Source organism: Naegleria gruberi (assembly GCF_000004985.1).
Source record: "Naegleria gruberi genomic scaffold NAEGRscaffold_21, whole genome shotgun sequence".
NCBI classification, from domain to species: Eukaryota; Heterolobosea; class Eutetramitea; order Acrasida; family Naegleriidae; genus Naegleria; species Naegleria gruberi.
The window spans coordinates 159,371-173,242 of record NW_003163306.1 but is presented as its reverse complement, the minus strand read 5'-3'; the positions used below and the strand labels follow the sequence as shown (position 1 = coordinate 173,242).

At 33.7% G+C, this 13,872-nt stretch overlaps 8 protein-coding genes across 8 annotated transcripts; 3 read left to right on the top strand and 5 right to left on the bottom strand.

Annotated features, from left to right (window-relative positions):
- Positions 1-49: 49 nt before the first annotated feature.
- NAEGRDRAFT_67019 (uncharacterized protein) lies at positions 50-2,146 on the bottom strand (the record flags this gene model as incomplete). Its single annotated transcript, XM_002677646.1, has 1 exon — positions 50-2,146. One exon carries the CDS (start codon positions 2,144-2,146, stop codon positions 50-52), a length of 2,097 nt encoding a protein of 698 aa, XP_002677692.1.
- A 540-nt stretch (positions 2,147-2,686) lies between these two features.
- NAEGRDRAFT_36506 (3-methylcrotonoyl-CoA carboxylase beta subunit) lies at positions 2,687-4,520 on the top strand (the record flags this gene model as incomplete). The annotated part of the gene is made up of 1 exon (XM_002677746.1): positions 2,687-4,520. The coding sequence occupies one exon, from the start codon at positions 2,687-2,689 to the stop codon at positions 4,478-4,480; it is 1,794 nt and encodes a 597-aa protein (XP_002677792.1). The 3' UTR covers positions 4,481-4,520.
- A 131-nt stretch (positions 4,521-4,651) lies between these two features.
- On the top strand, positions 4,652-5,949 carry NAEGRDRAFT_67017 (uncharacterized protein; the record flags this gene model as incomplete). Its single annotated transcript, XM_002677745.1, has 4 exons — positions 4,652-4,850; positions 4,904-5,093; positions 5,146-5,530; positions 5,581-5,949. 4 exons carry the CDS (start codon positions 4,652-4,654, stop codon positions 5,947-5,949), a joined length of 1,143 nt encoding a protein of 380 aa, XP_002677791.1.
- Positions 5,950-6,061: 112 nt separating this feature from the next.
- NAEGRDRAFT_67016 (uncharacterized protein) lies at positions 6,062-7,004 on the bottom strand (the record flags this gene model as incomplete). Its single annotated transcript, XM_002677645.1, has 2 exons — positions 6,062-6,119; positions 6,160-7,004. 2 exons carry the CDS (start codon positions 7,002-7,004, stop codon positions 6,062-6,064), a joined length of 903 nt encoding a protein of 300 aa, XP_002677691.1.
- A 181-nt stretch (positions 7,005-7,185) lies between these two features.
- Positions 7,186-7,803, bottom strand: NAEGRDRAFT_67015 (uncharacterized protein; the record flags this gene model as incomplete). Its single annotated transcript, XM_002677644.1, has 1 exon — positions 7,186-7,803. One exon carries the CDS (start codon positions 7,801-7,803, stop codon positions 7,186-7,188), a length of 618 nt encoding a protein of 205 aa, XP_002677690.1.
- Positions 7,804-8,120: 317 nt separating this feature from the next.
- NAEGRDRAFT_48721 (uncharacterized protein) lies at positions 8,121-9,331 on the bottom strand (the record flags this gene model as incomplete). The annotated part of the gene is made up of 2 exons (XM_002677643.1): positions 8,121-9,088; positions 9,139-9,331. The coding sequence occupies 2 exons, from the start codon at positions 9,329-9,331 to the stop codon at positions 8,121-8,123; spliced, it is 1,161 nt and encodes a 386-aa protein (XP_002677689.1).
- A 1,112-nt stretch (positions 9,332-10,443) lies between these two features.
- On the top strand, positions 10,444-11,472 carry NAEGRDRAFT_48720 (uncharacterized protein; the record flags this gene model as incomplete). The annotated part of the gene is made up of 1 exon (XM_002677744.1): positions 10,444-11,472. The coding sequence occupies one exon, from the start codon at positions 10,444-10,446 to the stop codon at positions 11,470-11,472; it is 1,029 nt and encodes a 342-aa protein (XP_002677790.1).
- Positions 11,473-11,784: 312 nt separating this feature from the next.
- Positions 11,785-13,804, bottom strand: NAEGRDRAFT_67012 (uncharacterized protein; the record flags this gene model as incomplete). The annotated part of the gene is made up of 3 exons (XM_002677642.1): positions 11,785-13,056; positions 13,098-13,576; positions 13,645-13,804. The coding sequence occupies 3 exons, from the start codon at positions 13,802-13,804 to the stop codon at positions 11,785-11,787; spliced, it is 1,911 nt and encodes a 636-aa protein (XP_002677688.1).
- Positions 13,805-13,872: the final 68 nt, after the last annotated feature.

The following is a 13,872-nucleotide window of genomic DNA, read 5'->3' as shown; positions in this document are numbered from 1 at the left end:
CCTATTAGTAATCACTATTAATCAATAATAAACTATTTACTTTAATACTTTAAAACAAAAGTCTCATGATTAATTGTTCAATTTGTCCAATGTTGAATTGAGACATTTCATCTGGGAGAGATTGGAGGAAGGATTTAACTTCTGGATCCGTTACTGGTTCCTTGGTGAGAATATCAATGAGTTGATCATAATATTTAAAAGTTGGTCGAATACCAAGCTTGATCATGATTTTGTGAATTTGTAAAATGGCAGAATACTCTTTTGAAATACCCAAAGCTCCAACAAGAGTTTCATACGTGAAAATATCACCCTTCATTGGATAATCCAAATAGAGAGTGATGGCATCACCAACACATGAGTGATTAACATATGTACATAACATTTCATTGTAAATATCCAGCATGTTTGTATCTTTGAAAAGATTGAAAACTCTTTCAGCTTCTTCCAATTCTTCCAAAAGTCCATAAGTTCCAATAAATGAAGAACAACTTTCCTCAGTGAGATAATTCTCAGTTTCTGCTCTCTTGAGAATGTCCATTACTTGTTTCTTACTTCTCGTTAAAGCTAAACTCTTTAGGGATACTTTGAGAATTTCTGGAGTCAACGAAACCCCCTCAACCTGTAAGAGTTGGAAATATTTGGACACTGCCTTGTGATTGCCTTGTTGTGAAAAGTAGTTGAGAACAGAGTAGTAAGTTTTAGAGGATCTAGGTACTTTCTTTTGAATCATGTCATCAATTAACACAATAGCTGCCTCGTCATCACTCTCCAAGAACATGGAAATCATAATTTCATAAGCAGTGGTCTTTTCATTTGTTGGAAGTGACTTTTTCAAGTGTTCAAACAATGAAAGAGCTTCTGGAATACATTTCGAGTTGGCAAGTGTGGTGAGGATGGCTAAATTATTGGCATTTGTGACTTTAACTTTGAGGAGGTGTTTCTTATAGGTACTGTAAAGCTTTTTCACTTTGGCTTTGGAGTGTATGGTATTCAGTCTGGCAAGGAATGTCGAGACGAAATAATTGTCTGGTGAAATTTTATCCTTGCTTATCATACTCTCTATTAAATCTACAATTGAATTTACATCTGGATCTTTAGGATCCACGAAAAGAGCTTCAATAAATTTAAATCTGAGAAAATAGGCATAGGTTCTCACATCTCTCTTGATCTTGTACAAGTCAAATAAATCAAAATAATAATTCACTCTGCCCTTTACAAAATTAAATGATTCTTCACTTGTGTTTTCAGATTGGCCTTCAATGAGAGATTTATCACTCTTGGTCAAAGTTCTAATCCAACCATCAATCATTGAATTTAAAACTTCAGTATTCACATGTTGAATATTTTCAAAATAAGTTTCAGCTTGTTTCATGTTACCTCTAATTGAGAATGCTTCAATTACAACACTGTGTGTATATGATACACTGTCTTTTTTCTTTTTCAAGGCATCCTCTACCTCTTTAAGCTCAGAAATACTTCTCTTATGAGCTACATTGATATTTGAAGGCATTGTTTTCATTAAATTCTTTGCCACCTTTGGTGTGATTGATTCTGGATTTGTTTTTGTTTTCAATCTAGAACCAGCCAAAGCCAACAATTTAACAAGTTGCTTTTTTGATTCCTCATTTGGATTCTTGATGTGTCTATATAATTCCTTAACTTTTGGAGCATTTCCCTTCTTGGCATAGAATTGCATCATTGTAAATATTGTTGATGGATCTAACTTTTCAATAATCTTTTGATTTAATATTGATGTCAATCTCTCTTCAGTAATGTCACTCTGATTACAAAGAATTGATAAATTATCATTTACACTTTTTCTCGAACTTTCGAAAGTAATCAAGGCTTCGACCAATGAATGATCAACAATATTCCCATTTTCCTGTTTACTTTGTGTCCAATAATTTGTTTTAAATTCTCTCCTATTATTATTATTATTAACAGATACTGATGATGATGACAATATATTCAAATGTCCTCCTCGGTTATTATTATTAATTAATGTTGTTTTTGTTGTTGTCAATCCACTATTATTATTCATTAAACTCCTCATCATTGTTCTCCTTATTGTACTTGTAGTGCCATGATGATGACTATTCATCAGCAAATAATTGATAAAGCAATTAGAAGATGATCGTCTATTCATTGTTGTTACTTGTCCTCTATTGATTTCCGAGCACTCGATTAAAACAAGAAGAGTTGTGGGGTTCTTCTGGATACTGTTGTTGTTCTATTGTTTTTTCTGCTCTTATTGTGTGTGCGGTTTCGGTGATTAGGAGATTGAGAAGATTTGAATCAAATCAAAATAGTGGAAAGTGTTTCATTCAAGTTGATCTATGATCATAAATGTATTGGTCATCATTGGTTAAACTTTCAATGTTGTTATTAGTCGATAATTATCACTTGTTTTCATCAAGATTGTCACAATTCCATCCATCTCAAAACTTTCCATTCAATCAAAATGAATTTTTCCCTTGTAACAAACACAACAACATTCAATATTTCAATCCGTGACCAATGGACTGACTTTTTCAAAAAACAATGGACCAAGGAAAAGTTTGGAAGTCCGTATGTGCTTGCATTCTATGCTCAAGTAAGCAAATGCTTGTGTAGATGATTTGCTAAAGAGTATGGAGCGCAATGAAGATATGAGCCAGAGTTTGCAATAAAAAACACAAACAAAAAAATGCTTAAAAATTCAACCAAGAAAATTTCTAGCATTCTTCTCAACCAACAACAACGTTCTGGTTTGGTTGGTGGTTCTTTGGCCAAACAATTAGCTGCTGGATCTTCATCAAATAATAATAGATTTTATCATAGTATTACAAGTGCTGAAAATACTCATAATATTCTTGAAAATAATATTCATCATGATGCCGAATACAAGGCAAATTATACTCACAATATTCAAGGAGTTAATGATTTGAAGAATTTGGTTGAAAAGATCAAGTTGGGAGGTGGAGAAAAGTATAGAAAGATGCACACTTCAAGAAACAAGCTCTTGGTTAGAGATCGTATTAATAGAATGTTGGATGATGGATCTCCTTTCCTCGAATTCAGTCAATTGGCTGGTTATGAATTGTACGGAAAGGATGAAGTACCTGCTGGTGGTATTATTACAGGTATTGGTAAAATTCACGATCAATTGTGTGTAATTGTTGCTAACGATGCAACTGTTAAAGGAGGTACATATTATCCAATCACTGTAAAGAAACATTTGAGAGCCCAAGAAATTGCTGAACAAAATAACTTGCCATGTATTTACATTGCTGACAGTGGTGGTGCCAACTTGGAACATCAAGCTGATGTTTTCCCTGACAAACTTCACTTTGGTAGAATTTTCTACAATCAAGCCAATATGAGTGCTCAAGGTATTCCACAAATTGCTGTAGTTATGGGTAAATGTACTGCAGGTGGTGCCTATGTTCCTGCAATGGCTGATGAAAGTATTATTGTAAAGGGTAATGGTACTATTTATTTGGGTGGTCCACCATTAGTTAAGGCTGCTACTGGTGAAGAAGTTACTGATGAAGAATTGGGTGGTGCTGATGTTCACTGTAGACAAAGTGGTGTCACTGATTACTATGCCAATGATGAAACTGAAGCTATTTATTTGACAAGAAGAATTATTTCAAATCTCAATATGAAAAAGACTGACTTTTTGGGAAAGAATAATAGTAATAGAAATGAAGTTCCAACATCTTTTGAAGAACCAAAATATAATCCAGATGAAATTTTAGGTATCATTCCACGTGATGGTAGAAAACCATTCGATGTCAGAGATATTATTGCTCGTATTGTCGATGGAAGTAGATTTGATGAATTCAAACAATTATACGGAACTACATTGGTGACAGGTTTTGCCAAGATTTATGGTAAGCCAGTTGGTATTATTGCTAACAATGGTATCTTGTTCTCATCATCTGCTCAAAAGGGAGCTCACTTTGTTGAATTGTGTTCTCAAAGAGGTATTCCACTCTTGTTCCTTCAAAATATTACTGGTTTCATGGTTGGTAAACAATACGAAACCAATGGTATTGCTAAGGATGGTGCCAAGATGGTCATGGCTGTTGCTTGTGCTAAGGTTCCAAAGATTACTGTCCTCCTCGGTGGTAGTTTCGGTGCTGGTAACTATGGTATGTGTGGTAGAGCTTACAATCCAAGATTCTTGTACATGTGGCCAAATTCTAGAATCTCTGTCATGGGTGGTGAACAAGCTGCTGGCGTCCTTTCCCAAGTTAAGGTTGAAGGTATGAAGAGATTAGGTAAGGAAGTTCCAGAACAAGAAATGGAAGAATTCAAGAATGGTATTAGAGCCAAGTATGAACATGAAGGTCACCCATACTTCTCATCTGCCAGATTGTGGGATGATGGTGTCATTGATCCACGTGACACAAGAAGAATTCTTGGTTTGAGTTTGAGTGCTTGTGAAAATGGAAAGATTGAAAGTCCAACTCAATTCGGTGTCTTTAGAATGTAAAAAACTTAACAACAAATAATAACAATAACAATTTTGCTCATCTCTCTATAGATATTTACAGTGTTTCTTTGAATAATTTGAATAAGTATTTGAGTTTGGGAGTGCACGTAACGGTTACAAAAAAGAAAACTTTTTCAATTTTAAATTTTTAAAAATAAATTATTGAAAAAAATGAGCCAACAACAAGAAGCGTTGTCGGGCGTGAATAACACTGCTTCATCGTCATCAGCATCGAATAATTTGGTCACCGATCACACAACAAATCTAAGCCAACAACAATCAACAAATGGAAGTGATAACATGATGATTGATACGGATTCTCTGATAACGTCATCTGAAAAACAACTCGTTAAACGTTTAAGACAATATGGTAGGTATTATTGGATACAAGTATGGATGATATTTACGTGCATTATTGAATAGAAACAACTGCATACAGTAGTGTGGTTAGTGCATTCCGTGCACAAGGTGAAATTACTTGGGAAAAGTTAAAAGTTCTTACCCAACTTCAACAAATGTTACACATTTCCACGAGTAGACATTCAACAGAATTACTTCGTTCTGAAGTGGATGTTAAAATTCAACAAGTTGCACAATCTGGAGTTTATAATATGTATGTCTTTTTATCTGATTAGACTTTTTGTTAACATCATCTTTTTCAATAGAATTGAAAGAGAAATTGAGGATAAAAATAATCAATTTGACTTTTCTCTTGCAAGTGAAACTGAAAGTGAAAATGATAATTATGTACATCATCGTGTTAAACATGCAGTACACTCATCATCATCAAATGTGGAACATATTTCAACTCAACAAACTAAAGAATCAAAGAGAGGCAGTTCTGGAAGAGGAAGAGGACGAGGAAAGAAGAGGTCATCATCCACAATGGTTGCTGATTCTATTGCTCACTCACCTAAAGCAACAACTGTTTCATCTGATTCGGTAATTATTGAAACTCCACCAAATACTCCAAGTAAATCCACAACTACTAGCACTGTTGCCACTAGTTCACAATCACAAAATGGTACTCCTGCCAAGAAGAAGAGAGGTGTAAGTATCAAATTCCCATTTTCATGATTTAATAACAATCTCAACAACAGAGAAAATCAAAGAAGCAACCAGAACCTACTCCTATCACTACTCAACCAACAGCTACAAGTGTTGTTGAATCATCAGTACCTGCTGTTCAACCAATTGCAGCAGTTGTTGAACCAGTTCAACAAATTTCTGAAGAACTTCGCAAACATCTTGCTTCAACAAGTTTCCTCACAGATGACGATATTAATCGTGCCAGTATGGAAGAAATTGAATCAATAGCGGACAGAGAATCAAATGAAATTGAAGAATTGGAAAAGAAACTTGCTGATGCTTTGGATCCAAATGACACAACTGCCATTGTAAAAGCAATCACAAAGAAGAAGGAAACTCTGGAAAAGTTGATTCAAAAACTCGAAACTGCTGAAGAATAATGATCAATAGTATTCTTTAACAATCCTAGGTTTCATTCGTTCTCACAACTCGAATTTTAGCTAAATTTCTCAATAATATATTTGTACAAAATTTATTCCTCATCATTCTCTGCTAGTGTCTCATCTTTTGGACAAAGATTTCTAAATTCATCATGTAAGGCAAGTCTAATCTTGTTGAATTGTTGAGATAATTCTCTAAAGGAATTGTACTTTTCTGGATGTTTGAATATTGCATCATAATACTTGTCACATTCATGCCAATCCACAATCTTTCCAAACTTGGCAATTTGAATTCCATAGTGATAAACTCTGAGAGTGTGAATAAGTGTCTTTTTGCCTTTGAATACTTCTACTTCTGGAGGATCTAAATCCAATCTGTGTTCCATCATGGATCTACAACATTTCCACACCATAGACGCTGATTGACTAAGCGAAGCTCTCAATTTACTCAACTGAATTCCAACTCCACTCTTTTCAAACTCTTCAGAAAAGTCAACTGTCTTTTTCAATATAAAACTGTGATAATCTTCATCGCTTCTCTCCAAAAACAAACCCAACAATTCAGAAAATTGATGTTTCTTCAATTGATTCAAAAATTGCTCTCTTGTATAAATGCACATATCCACTCCAAATTGTTTCTGTTTGAAATTGTAAATAATTTCACCATTCTCAAGTGTTTGCCTCTCCATGTGTGGTGTGAATTTCTCAATCTCGTTGAGATTTTCTGATGCATTATTCGAATTTTCCACACTATTTTCAATTAAACTCTCTCTTCTCTTCATCCACAGAGGAATTTCCAATTGGAAAAACTCTGAATTTCTATTCTCCTTCTGATTCGAAAGGAAAGTCAACTTTTGTGGTGCCTGAAAATTATCAAAATCATAAACAAGCATGATATCAAAATCCGAATCTTGATTGATAGTATAATAATCATTATCGGCCGATTTACCATACAATCTACTTCCATACACGTAGACATTTAAAATTCTCTCAGGTTGCAATAAACCTTCAAATTCTTCACAGATCAATTCGGGAGTGAGTTTACAATTTTTCATCATGGATAACATTCGGGATGAATTGTTGTGATTTTCCAGAGATGATGTAACAGGTGGTATTTCTTCATGTAACATTTTTTTCTTTATTTAATTTCGTTTTTGCATGCTTTGATGCAATTGCACTTTGAGTTTACAATAAAGTTATAAGAAAATAAGTGAAAGGAAAGAGATTAAGAATTATTTAATGGGATTCTTCTTCACCACTTGGTTTGACATTGTGATAGTGGGCAATTTCACGAGTTACCAAAATGAGATTCCACACTGATACTCCAAATGCGGCAATATTGAAAATTAAATGGACAATGGCCACAACAAAAGCAAAAGGATTATCAAATTCCAAACTATCAACTCCCCAATCGAATTCTCTATCATCCAAATTATCCACAAGCATGACAATAAAGACAGTTCCTAAATAGGAAAGAATGAGGCCAAGTATCATGTGAGCAATGGCACATCCACAGCCAATCATGGCAAATCGTTTCGTTCTGAGATTTTGTTGAGTAATGTGATTCTGTAATCCTTCCTGAATGGCCATGAAGGTTCCTTTCCATGAAGCCAAAGCTGTGCCCACATTCTTTGCCATGGACATGAGCGTTAAAATGATTAAACATATACCCAAGACTACTAATTGTTCTGTATTGGTCTGATTGGTTCTGTGATTGGCAACAATCATGAACGGAATTAAGCAAATTAAGGTCAAGTTGAAGAACAAACTCAGAATTACCTGAAGGAAGGCAACAATTCTATAGATGAGAGGTTCATATTCCGTAGTTTTGGTTTTTGGTGATGGTGTTGGCATGATTAAGCTACTATATTAAATTATTTAATTATTTGTATTAATAATAATAATGGAAAATCCAAGTTATTGAACAAAACACAGAGTATATTGGTAGTGTTCGGAGGATGGAAGATGATGAGTGTTTTGTTTTTTCAAACAAGTAAAATAGTAGGAGAGGCGTTTATTGAGGTCTTAATGTTTTTGGCGCCTAATTATGAATGGGCGTTCCCAAACCAATTCGAGGAGCAAGTTGAAACATCAAAGGTCAATCTTGGAATCCATTATAATTGAAAAGATGATAAATCTATTGTGTGAGATTTATAAAGTAGTGGTAATAATTATTCATCTTGATTATATGAATAGGAATTGGATTGTTGGGCAAGACCTGCACGTTCTTCTCTGTTTTGGGTGGCTGATGATGATGGATTGGTCTTTCTCTTGCAAAGGTAAGCTGATAAAACAGAGGCAGCAATGACAATGAATAAAACTCCAACGAATACAAAGGCAACGATTAGCAAGACAGTCACAACTGAATTGGATTCATAGGCAAGAACAATGGCTCTGGTTTGATCAATGTCCTCAGTGAAAACTCCATCAACACCAAGTTCCAAAGCACTCTTAATAAAATCAGAGAAGGTGGTATATGGGGTTTGTTTCAAAAAGTATTCCTCAGGTCTGTAAGTATATGGGTGAATGATTAAATTTCTCTTGTGAACTGATTCAACCCATGGTTTAGTAACCATCTTCCAAGCTGGTCCGAAACCAGTGATACCAGCACTCTTTGCTGTATCAATACCTTCCTCAGTCAGGTACTCATCAAAATTTCTTCCATTATCAATTTGAGAACCATTAGCCACTAAAAGCATCACATATCCCAATGGTTGAATATTCTTGTTGGACAAAATTGTACGAATACTAGTCATACTTGAAATTTCAAATGATTGGAACATGGTATATTCAAGATAATGGTACTTCTCCAAAACATTAACAAGCAATTGGTTAACATCGACATTCAAAGCAGATGCAAAATATGTTGGATGCTTTGTTTCGATATAGAGCTTGATTTTAGAAGAATTATTTGGAGTAATAGCAATTATATAGTCAAGTGCTGTTTCAAGAGTTGGCATGACAAAGATGTCATCAAACTTGGTAGTTCTAGCTTGTGGATATCTTTCTCTCAATCTCAATTCCTGTAATTCAGAAGCAGTAAAATCCTCAATAAACCATCCAGAATATGATTTCTTATCGACAACTTTAGTTTTCTTTCTATCCGAAAATTTGCTCACAGAGGCAACATTACTAATTTCTATAGAAGAAACAGTTAGCACACTCAAAGATTTTCAATCAGGTACCTACCAGTTAATTCAAAACTATGAGTCACCATAAGGACTCCATCTTTAGATGGCATTACATCAAATTCAATATAATCAGCATCTTGTTGAAAAGCCAATAAATAGGATTCATACGTATGTTCAGGTCTCAAATTTGGAGCTCCTCTATGTCCAATCAATTCAAATTTTGCTTCCGTCATTATTAGGAAATTATTCATCGCTACTATCAGCATCATCACATTGATAATTAATAATACAAGAGCAGAAGTAGAACCATTCCCTACTAGTCCGCTCGATTTTATCCCCCGACTATTCATTGTTGTTATTGTTGTATTTGTTATTGTTGTATTTGTTATTGTTGTTGTGTTGTATTTTGTTTTTCCTTGTTATTGGCTGAACTTTGAAAAATCTATTTGTGATTGCGACTCTTGAACATACAAAGATGACGCTGCTGAACAAGGATAATGAAATTTCTATTTTTTTTTAATTTTTTTTAGATTTTGAAAAATTTACTGGAATTTACGGCGCCTATTTAATTACAACTCAATAAATGATCTAGTTAACTTATTTGTACAATTTAAACTGGTGGAAAGTAGAAGAAAGTGGAATATGAAAAGATGATGAAAATTAACATTTATAGTTTTGAAGGAAGTGAAGTGGAATTGAAGGAAAGGAAGGGAGAAAGATGAAACCACAGGGAATTGCCATCACCAGGAAGTGAAATTAAAACTCGTTTCGAATAATGGTTAGGTTTTGAATAAGGAGGTGAAAATTTCCAAAATTCTCTGATGAAATCATTTTCTCCTTCTTGTTTGAGTTCAGTCTTTGGCATGACAATTGCAATTCCAATAATATTAATCGATTGTCCATGTGGTAGTTTCGACAAGAGGTTTAAACTAAACTGATTGAGAAACGATTCAATTGTAAAGTCATGAATTGAAGTTTGACTTGAAGGATGCAATAATATTCCAACATTGATTTGAGAACATTCACAATTAGTTGGCTGTTGATCACGAGCTCTGCATTGACAGTTGGAATTATTCGAAACGTCTTGAATTCTCTGTTGATTGAGCAAGAGATTGGTAAATTGATTTCTTTCAAGCGGAATGAATTTCATTTCTTTTTATAATTTCTTAATTATATAAACATAACAGATCAATATTTAAATAGTAATTTATTTATCAAAATCACTTCCATAAATAGAACATGAAAAATAACCCAATTATGGACTTTATTGTCATGACAATATGATGAAGAAATATTAAATAACAATTTAATAATTTTAATAAAATAAAAATCCTTAAAAAAAATAAGCTGATTGAAATTCTTCATGCCTCACTATGTAACAGTACAAGATGATGCTATCGATCTACGATTGCAATTTATTAACGAATTTCAAAGGAGAATCAGGAAACATTGTGGAAAGATTATTAAAACTATCGGAGAGCCTTTAGAGTTGGAGAAGAAAATTAATGATGGAGGGAATAATACATCAAGTATGGAACGGATTGAAATATTGGCCAAGAGATTGGAGAATCTTTATAGAGAAAAAATCATTTACGAGAGGAAAAAACAAGAAAATTGTCCAGCCTTTGAAATTATTGCAAATATTCATCATGATGGAAATGATGATAATAATAATTATAGAAAACAAGCTATCAAGTTATTTAAAACAGAATATAAAAAGAGAGTACTAGCGGAAAGAGAGGAGAATGAAAGAATTCGAAGGAAGGAGACTTTGATTGAAAAGTTAAAGAAGGTTGAATATTATGAGAGGAAGAATCAACAAATGAAATGGTCTTCACTCTATTCAGGAGTGGAAGGTGATGAGGAAAAGCAAAATGGATTCTTGGATTTGGAAAATGTTGAAAAGGAAATTAGTGCTCTAGTTAACAAGTACAATGATATTTATCATAACAAGAAAACAAAGAAGACTAGAACTAAATTTTATTGGAATGAGCCAGTGATGGTAAATCAAACAATTCAACCAGAATTCTCTATTGAGCCGGAAGATGTTCAAACAGATACTTTTGAAAAGACATTACCTTCTCTGTTCAAGGTTGGAGAAAATCAATTCACTGCCCCAACTGTTGTGAGTTCTTCCAATTTTTTGGAAGATAGTGAAATGCAGATAGATACTATCATGCTTCACTCTTGTCTAGAATTGAAATATTTGAAAAAACTAAGACAAGTTAATACAGACAGCAAGAAGGAAGTCGCAGATGATACATTCGTTTACGGTTCAAGCTTTATTCGCTTTCCTCTTGATTCAGATAATACAAAAGAGGAACCAAAAGCCATCAAGTTCAGTACCAAGGTGCAAAAAATCAGGGAGGCCATTATGAGCAATAAAAACTGAACTGTTTTCTTAATCCAGTAATCTCAGTCTTGCTAATAAAACTATGGCTCATCCTTAAACATGTGAGTAACATAATATTTGCATTCAGAATATTCTTTGCAAAGAACTTCCACTCCAAAAATGTATGTCTGGTCCACAATCTCTTTTTTATAATACTCTATTAATCTATTCATATTCTTAAAGTAATGGGTTTGACTTTTTAATTTGAAAAGTTGTTCGCAATGCTCATCTATTACATCCAAAAAAGTTGGATTATAACAGTCAGGATGCGAAAATTCATTATTCCAAATTGGTACTAACATTTCCAGTCTTCTATCTCCATTTACTCCCTTTGCAGGTTGTTAAATTAATATCATATTCCAATTTGTATTGTATTGAATTGAAACTTACCTCTGTTTCTAGGCTTAAAATTGTATAGGCAGTGTCAATTTCGTCTTCATAGGAATTTTCTTCACTTCTGGTCGAGCTGGCATCGCTGGACTTTTTCATCTTACTCTCATCCTCTTGAGATCTCTTTCTTTTAAGGTTATTTTCAATGGTTATGTCCTTCACCACTGCCTTGACAATTACATTAGTACTTTGAAAACGTTGAAGAGTAGTAGGAATCTCAAATAATTCCTTGTAATAAATCCAAGGAATGTTGACATATCTTGCTTTGAATGATTCAAAATCTTGAAAGTCTGGAATAGGATATTGCCTCGAAGGTCCAAATGTTGTTGGCACAGAAAGGCAAGTATTGAAAAAGTCCTTATTATTTTCTCTCCATTCATTCAAATCCTCAAAGTATCCAGTAATTTCCTTGATATTAGAGGCAAAATTTAGAGTAGATAATTGCGATTCTGTAAATACATGAGTAATGAATGAGCTTTCTAAATTACTAGTTGTAGTTTGAGCCTTGTCCATACAGGTTAGGAATGTATGTGCAGAAACATCAGTCAAAAGCACAACTTGACCAATTTGAACAGTATCCAAAATGTGCTTTCTTGAATTAGTATATAATTTTACAGACATCGCAGAAATGCTAGAAGGATCCATTAATGTGACATATCTATACTGAGAGAATTGATGTTGGCTCTTTTCTCTTCTGTAAGGGCCAATATTTGCTACAATGCCCATGATATTCAGTACTGTTCCATCGAGTTTAGATTGAATAATAGTGTTAATATTTGTGAGTGGAAATTCTATTGGAGCAAAGCTAGCAATTCTATCGTCCAACTTTTGAATTGGAATTACTCGTGATTTTGTTGGGTTGATAGAAATTTCAGTTTTGAATTTGGTTGAGAAAACTCCAGAATCGTGGAAATTTTTCACTCTATATTCCTCTGCTGAAATAATATCGCCAACACTTAAATCTCCATAAGTTTTCAATGCTAATTCATTCCAAATGGTGACTGGTACACCTTTTGGTGTCGATTTGTCTGTAATTAATAATACGTAGAACATTGGATATTGTTTCTCCTCATTTGTTTTTCCAAAGTATCTTATCTTTGACTTTTTCCAAATTCTAGCAATGAATGGTTTCTTTACGCCACTTCCAATAATATCTGCCAATTGTGACACATTCTCGAATGGCTCTACCAGAGTCTTTCATGTGTTAAAATAAAGTATTCAATTATTCTACTTACTACCTCTGGTACAGTACCACTGTATACCTCAAAATCAAAATTATCCTCATCCTCTAGTGGCATGTAAAATCCTCTTCCTGACAGTAGTGGGCAAATATTTCCTCTTGCTTCATCGAGAACTTGTGAAAAATCTTCAATTGAAACTCGTGGTTTTTTGTTTTGTGAAATAATTTCCAAAGATTGAATGAAAACAACTCCCTTCTGCTTTCCTTTCACCTTCTCATCGATTAGCACTTTATATTTAGTTATCATTATTTTAGTGTTTTCTCTAATTTTTGATTGAGTTATTAATTCATTCAATAAAGGTGATAGAATGACAACTATAACAGTTTCACGATCGGTAATTGTTATTTCATATCCATCTTTTGGTTGCACCAATTGAGCAGCAGAAATATGATTGTCACTCACAAAACCCTGACTATTGACAGTTGGTGTAATCAAAACATCGGAAACATTAAGAAAATGTGAATCAATATGAACTATTATTCTTGTTAGCATCAATTTGATAATTTCCTAAACTCACATCTTTTGATCCGAAGAACATAACATGTAATCTTTATATTTCTATCCAAATTATTAACACCAGATCGTATCAAGGTAGATAATTGTACCTGCTGTTCGCTATGATCATCATCAGTATCTTGTGTTTCTAACTTTTCCAACACGTCTTCATTTGCAATAACGGGAGAGTTATTTATTTCATCCATTTTTTTTGAATTTGTTTTGGCGCCAAATGTTTTAATTCGAGTGATGAGTCGAACACCAGCTGAATGTA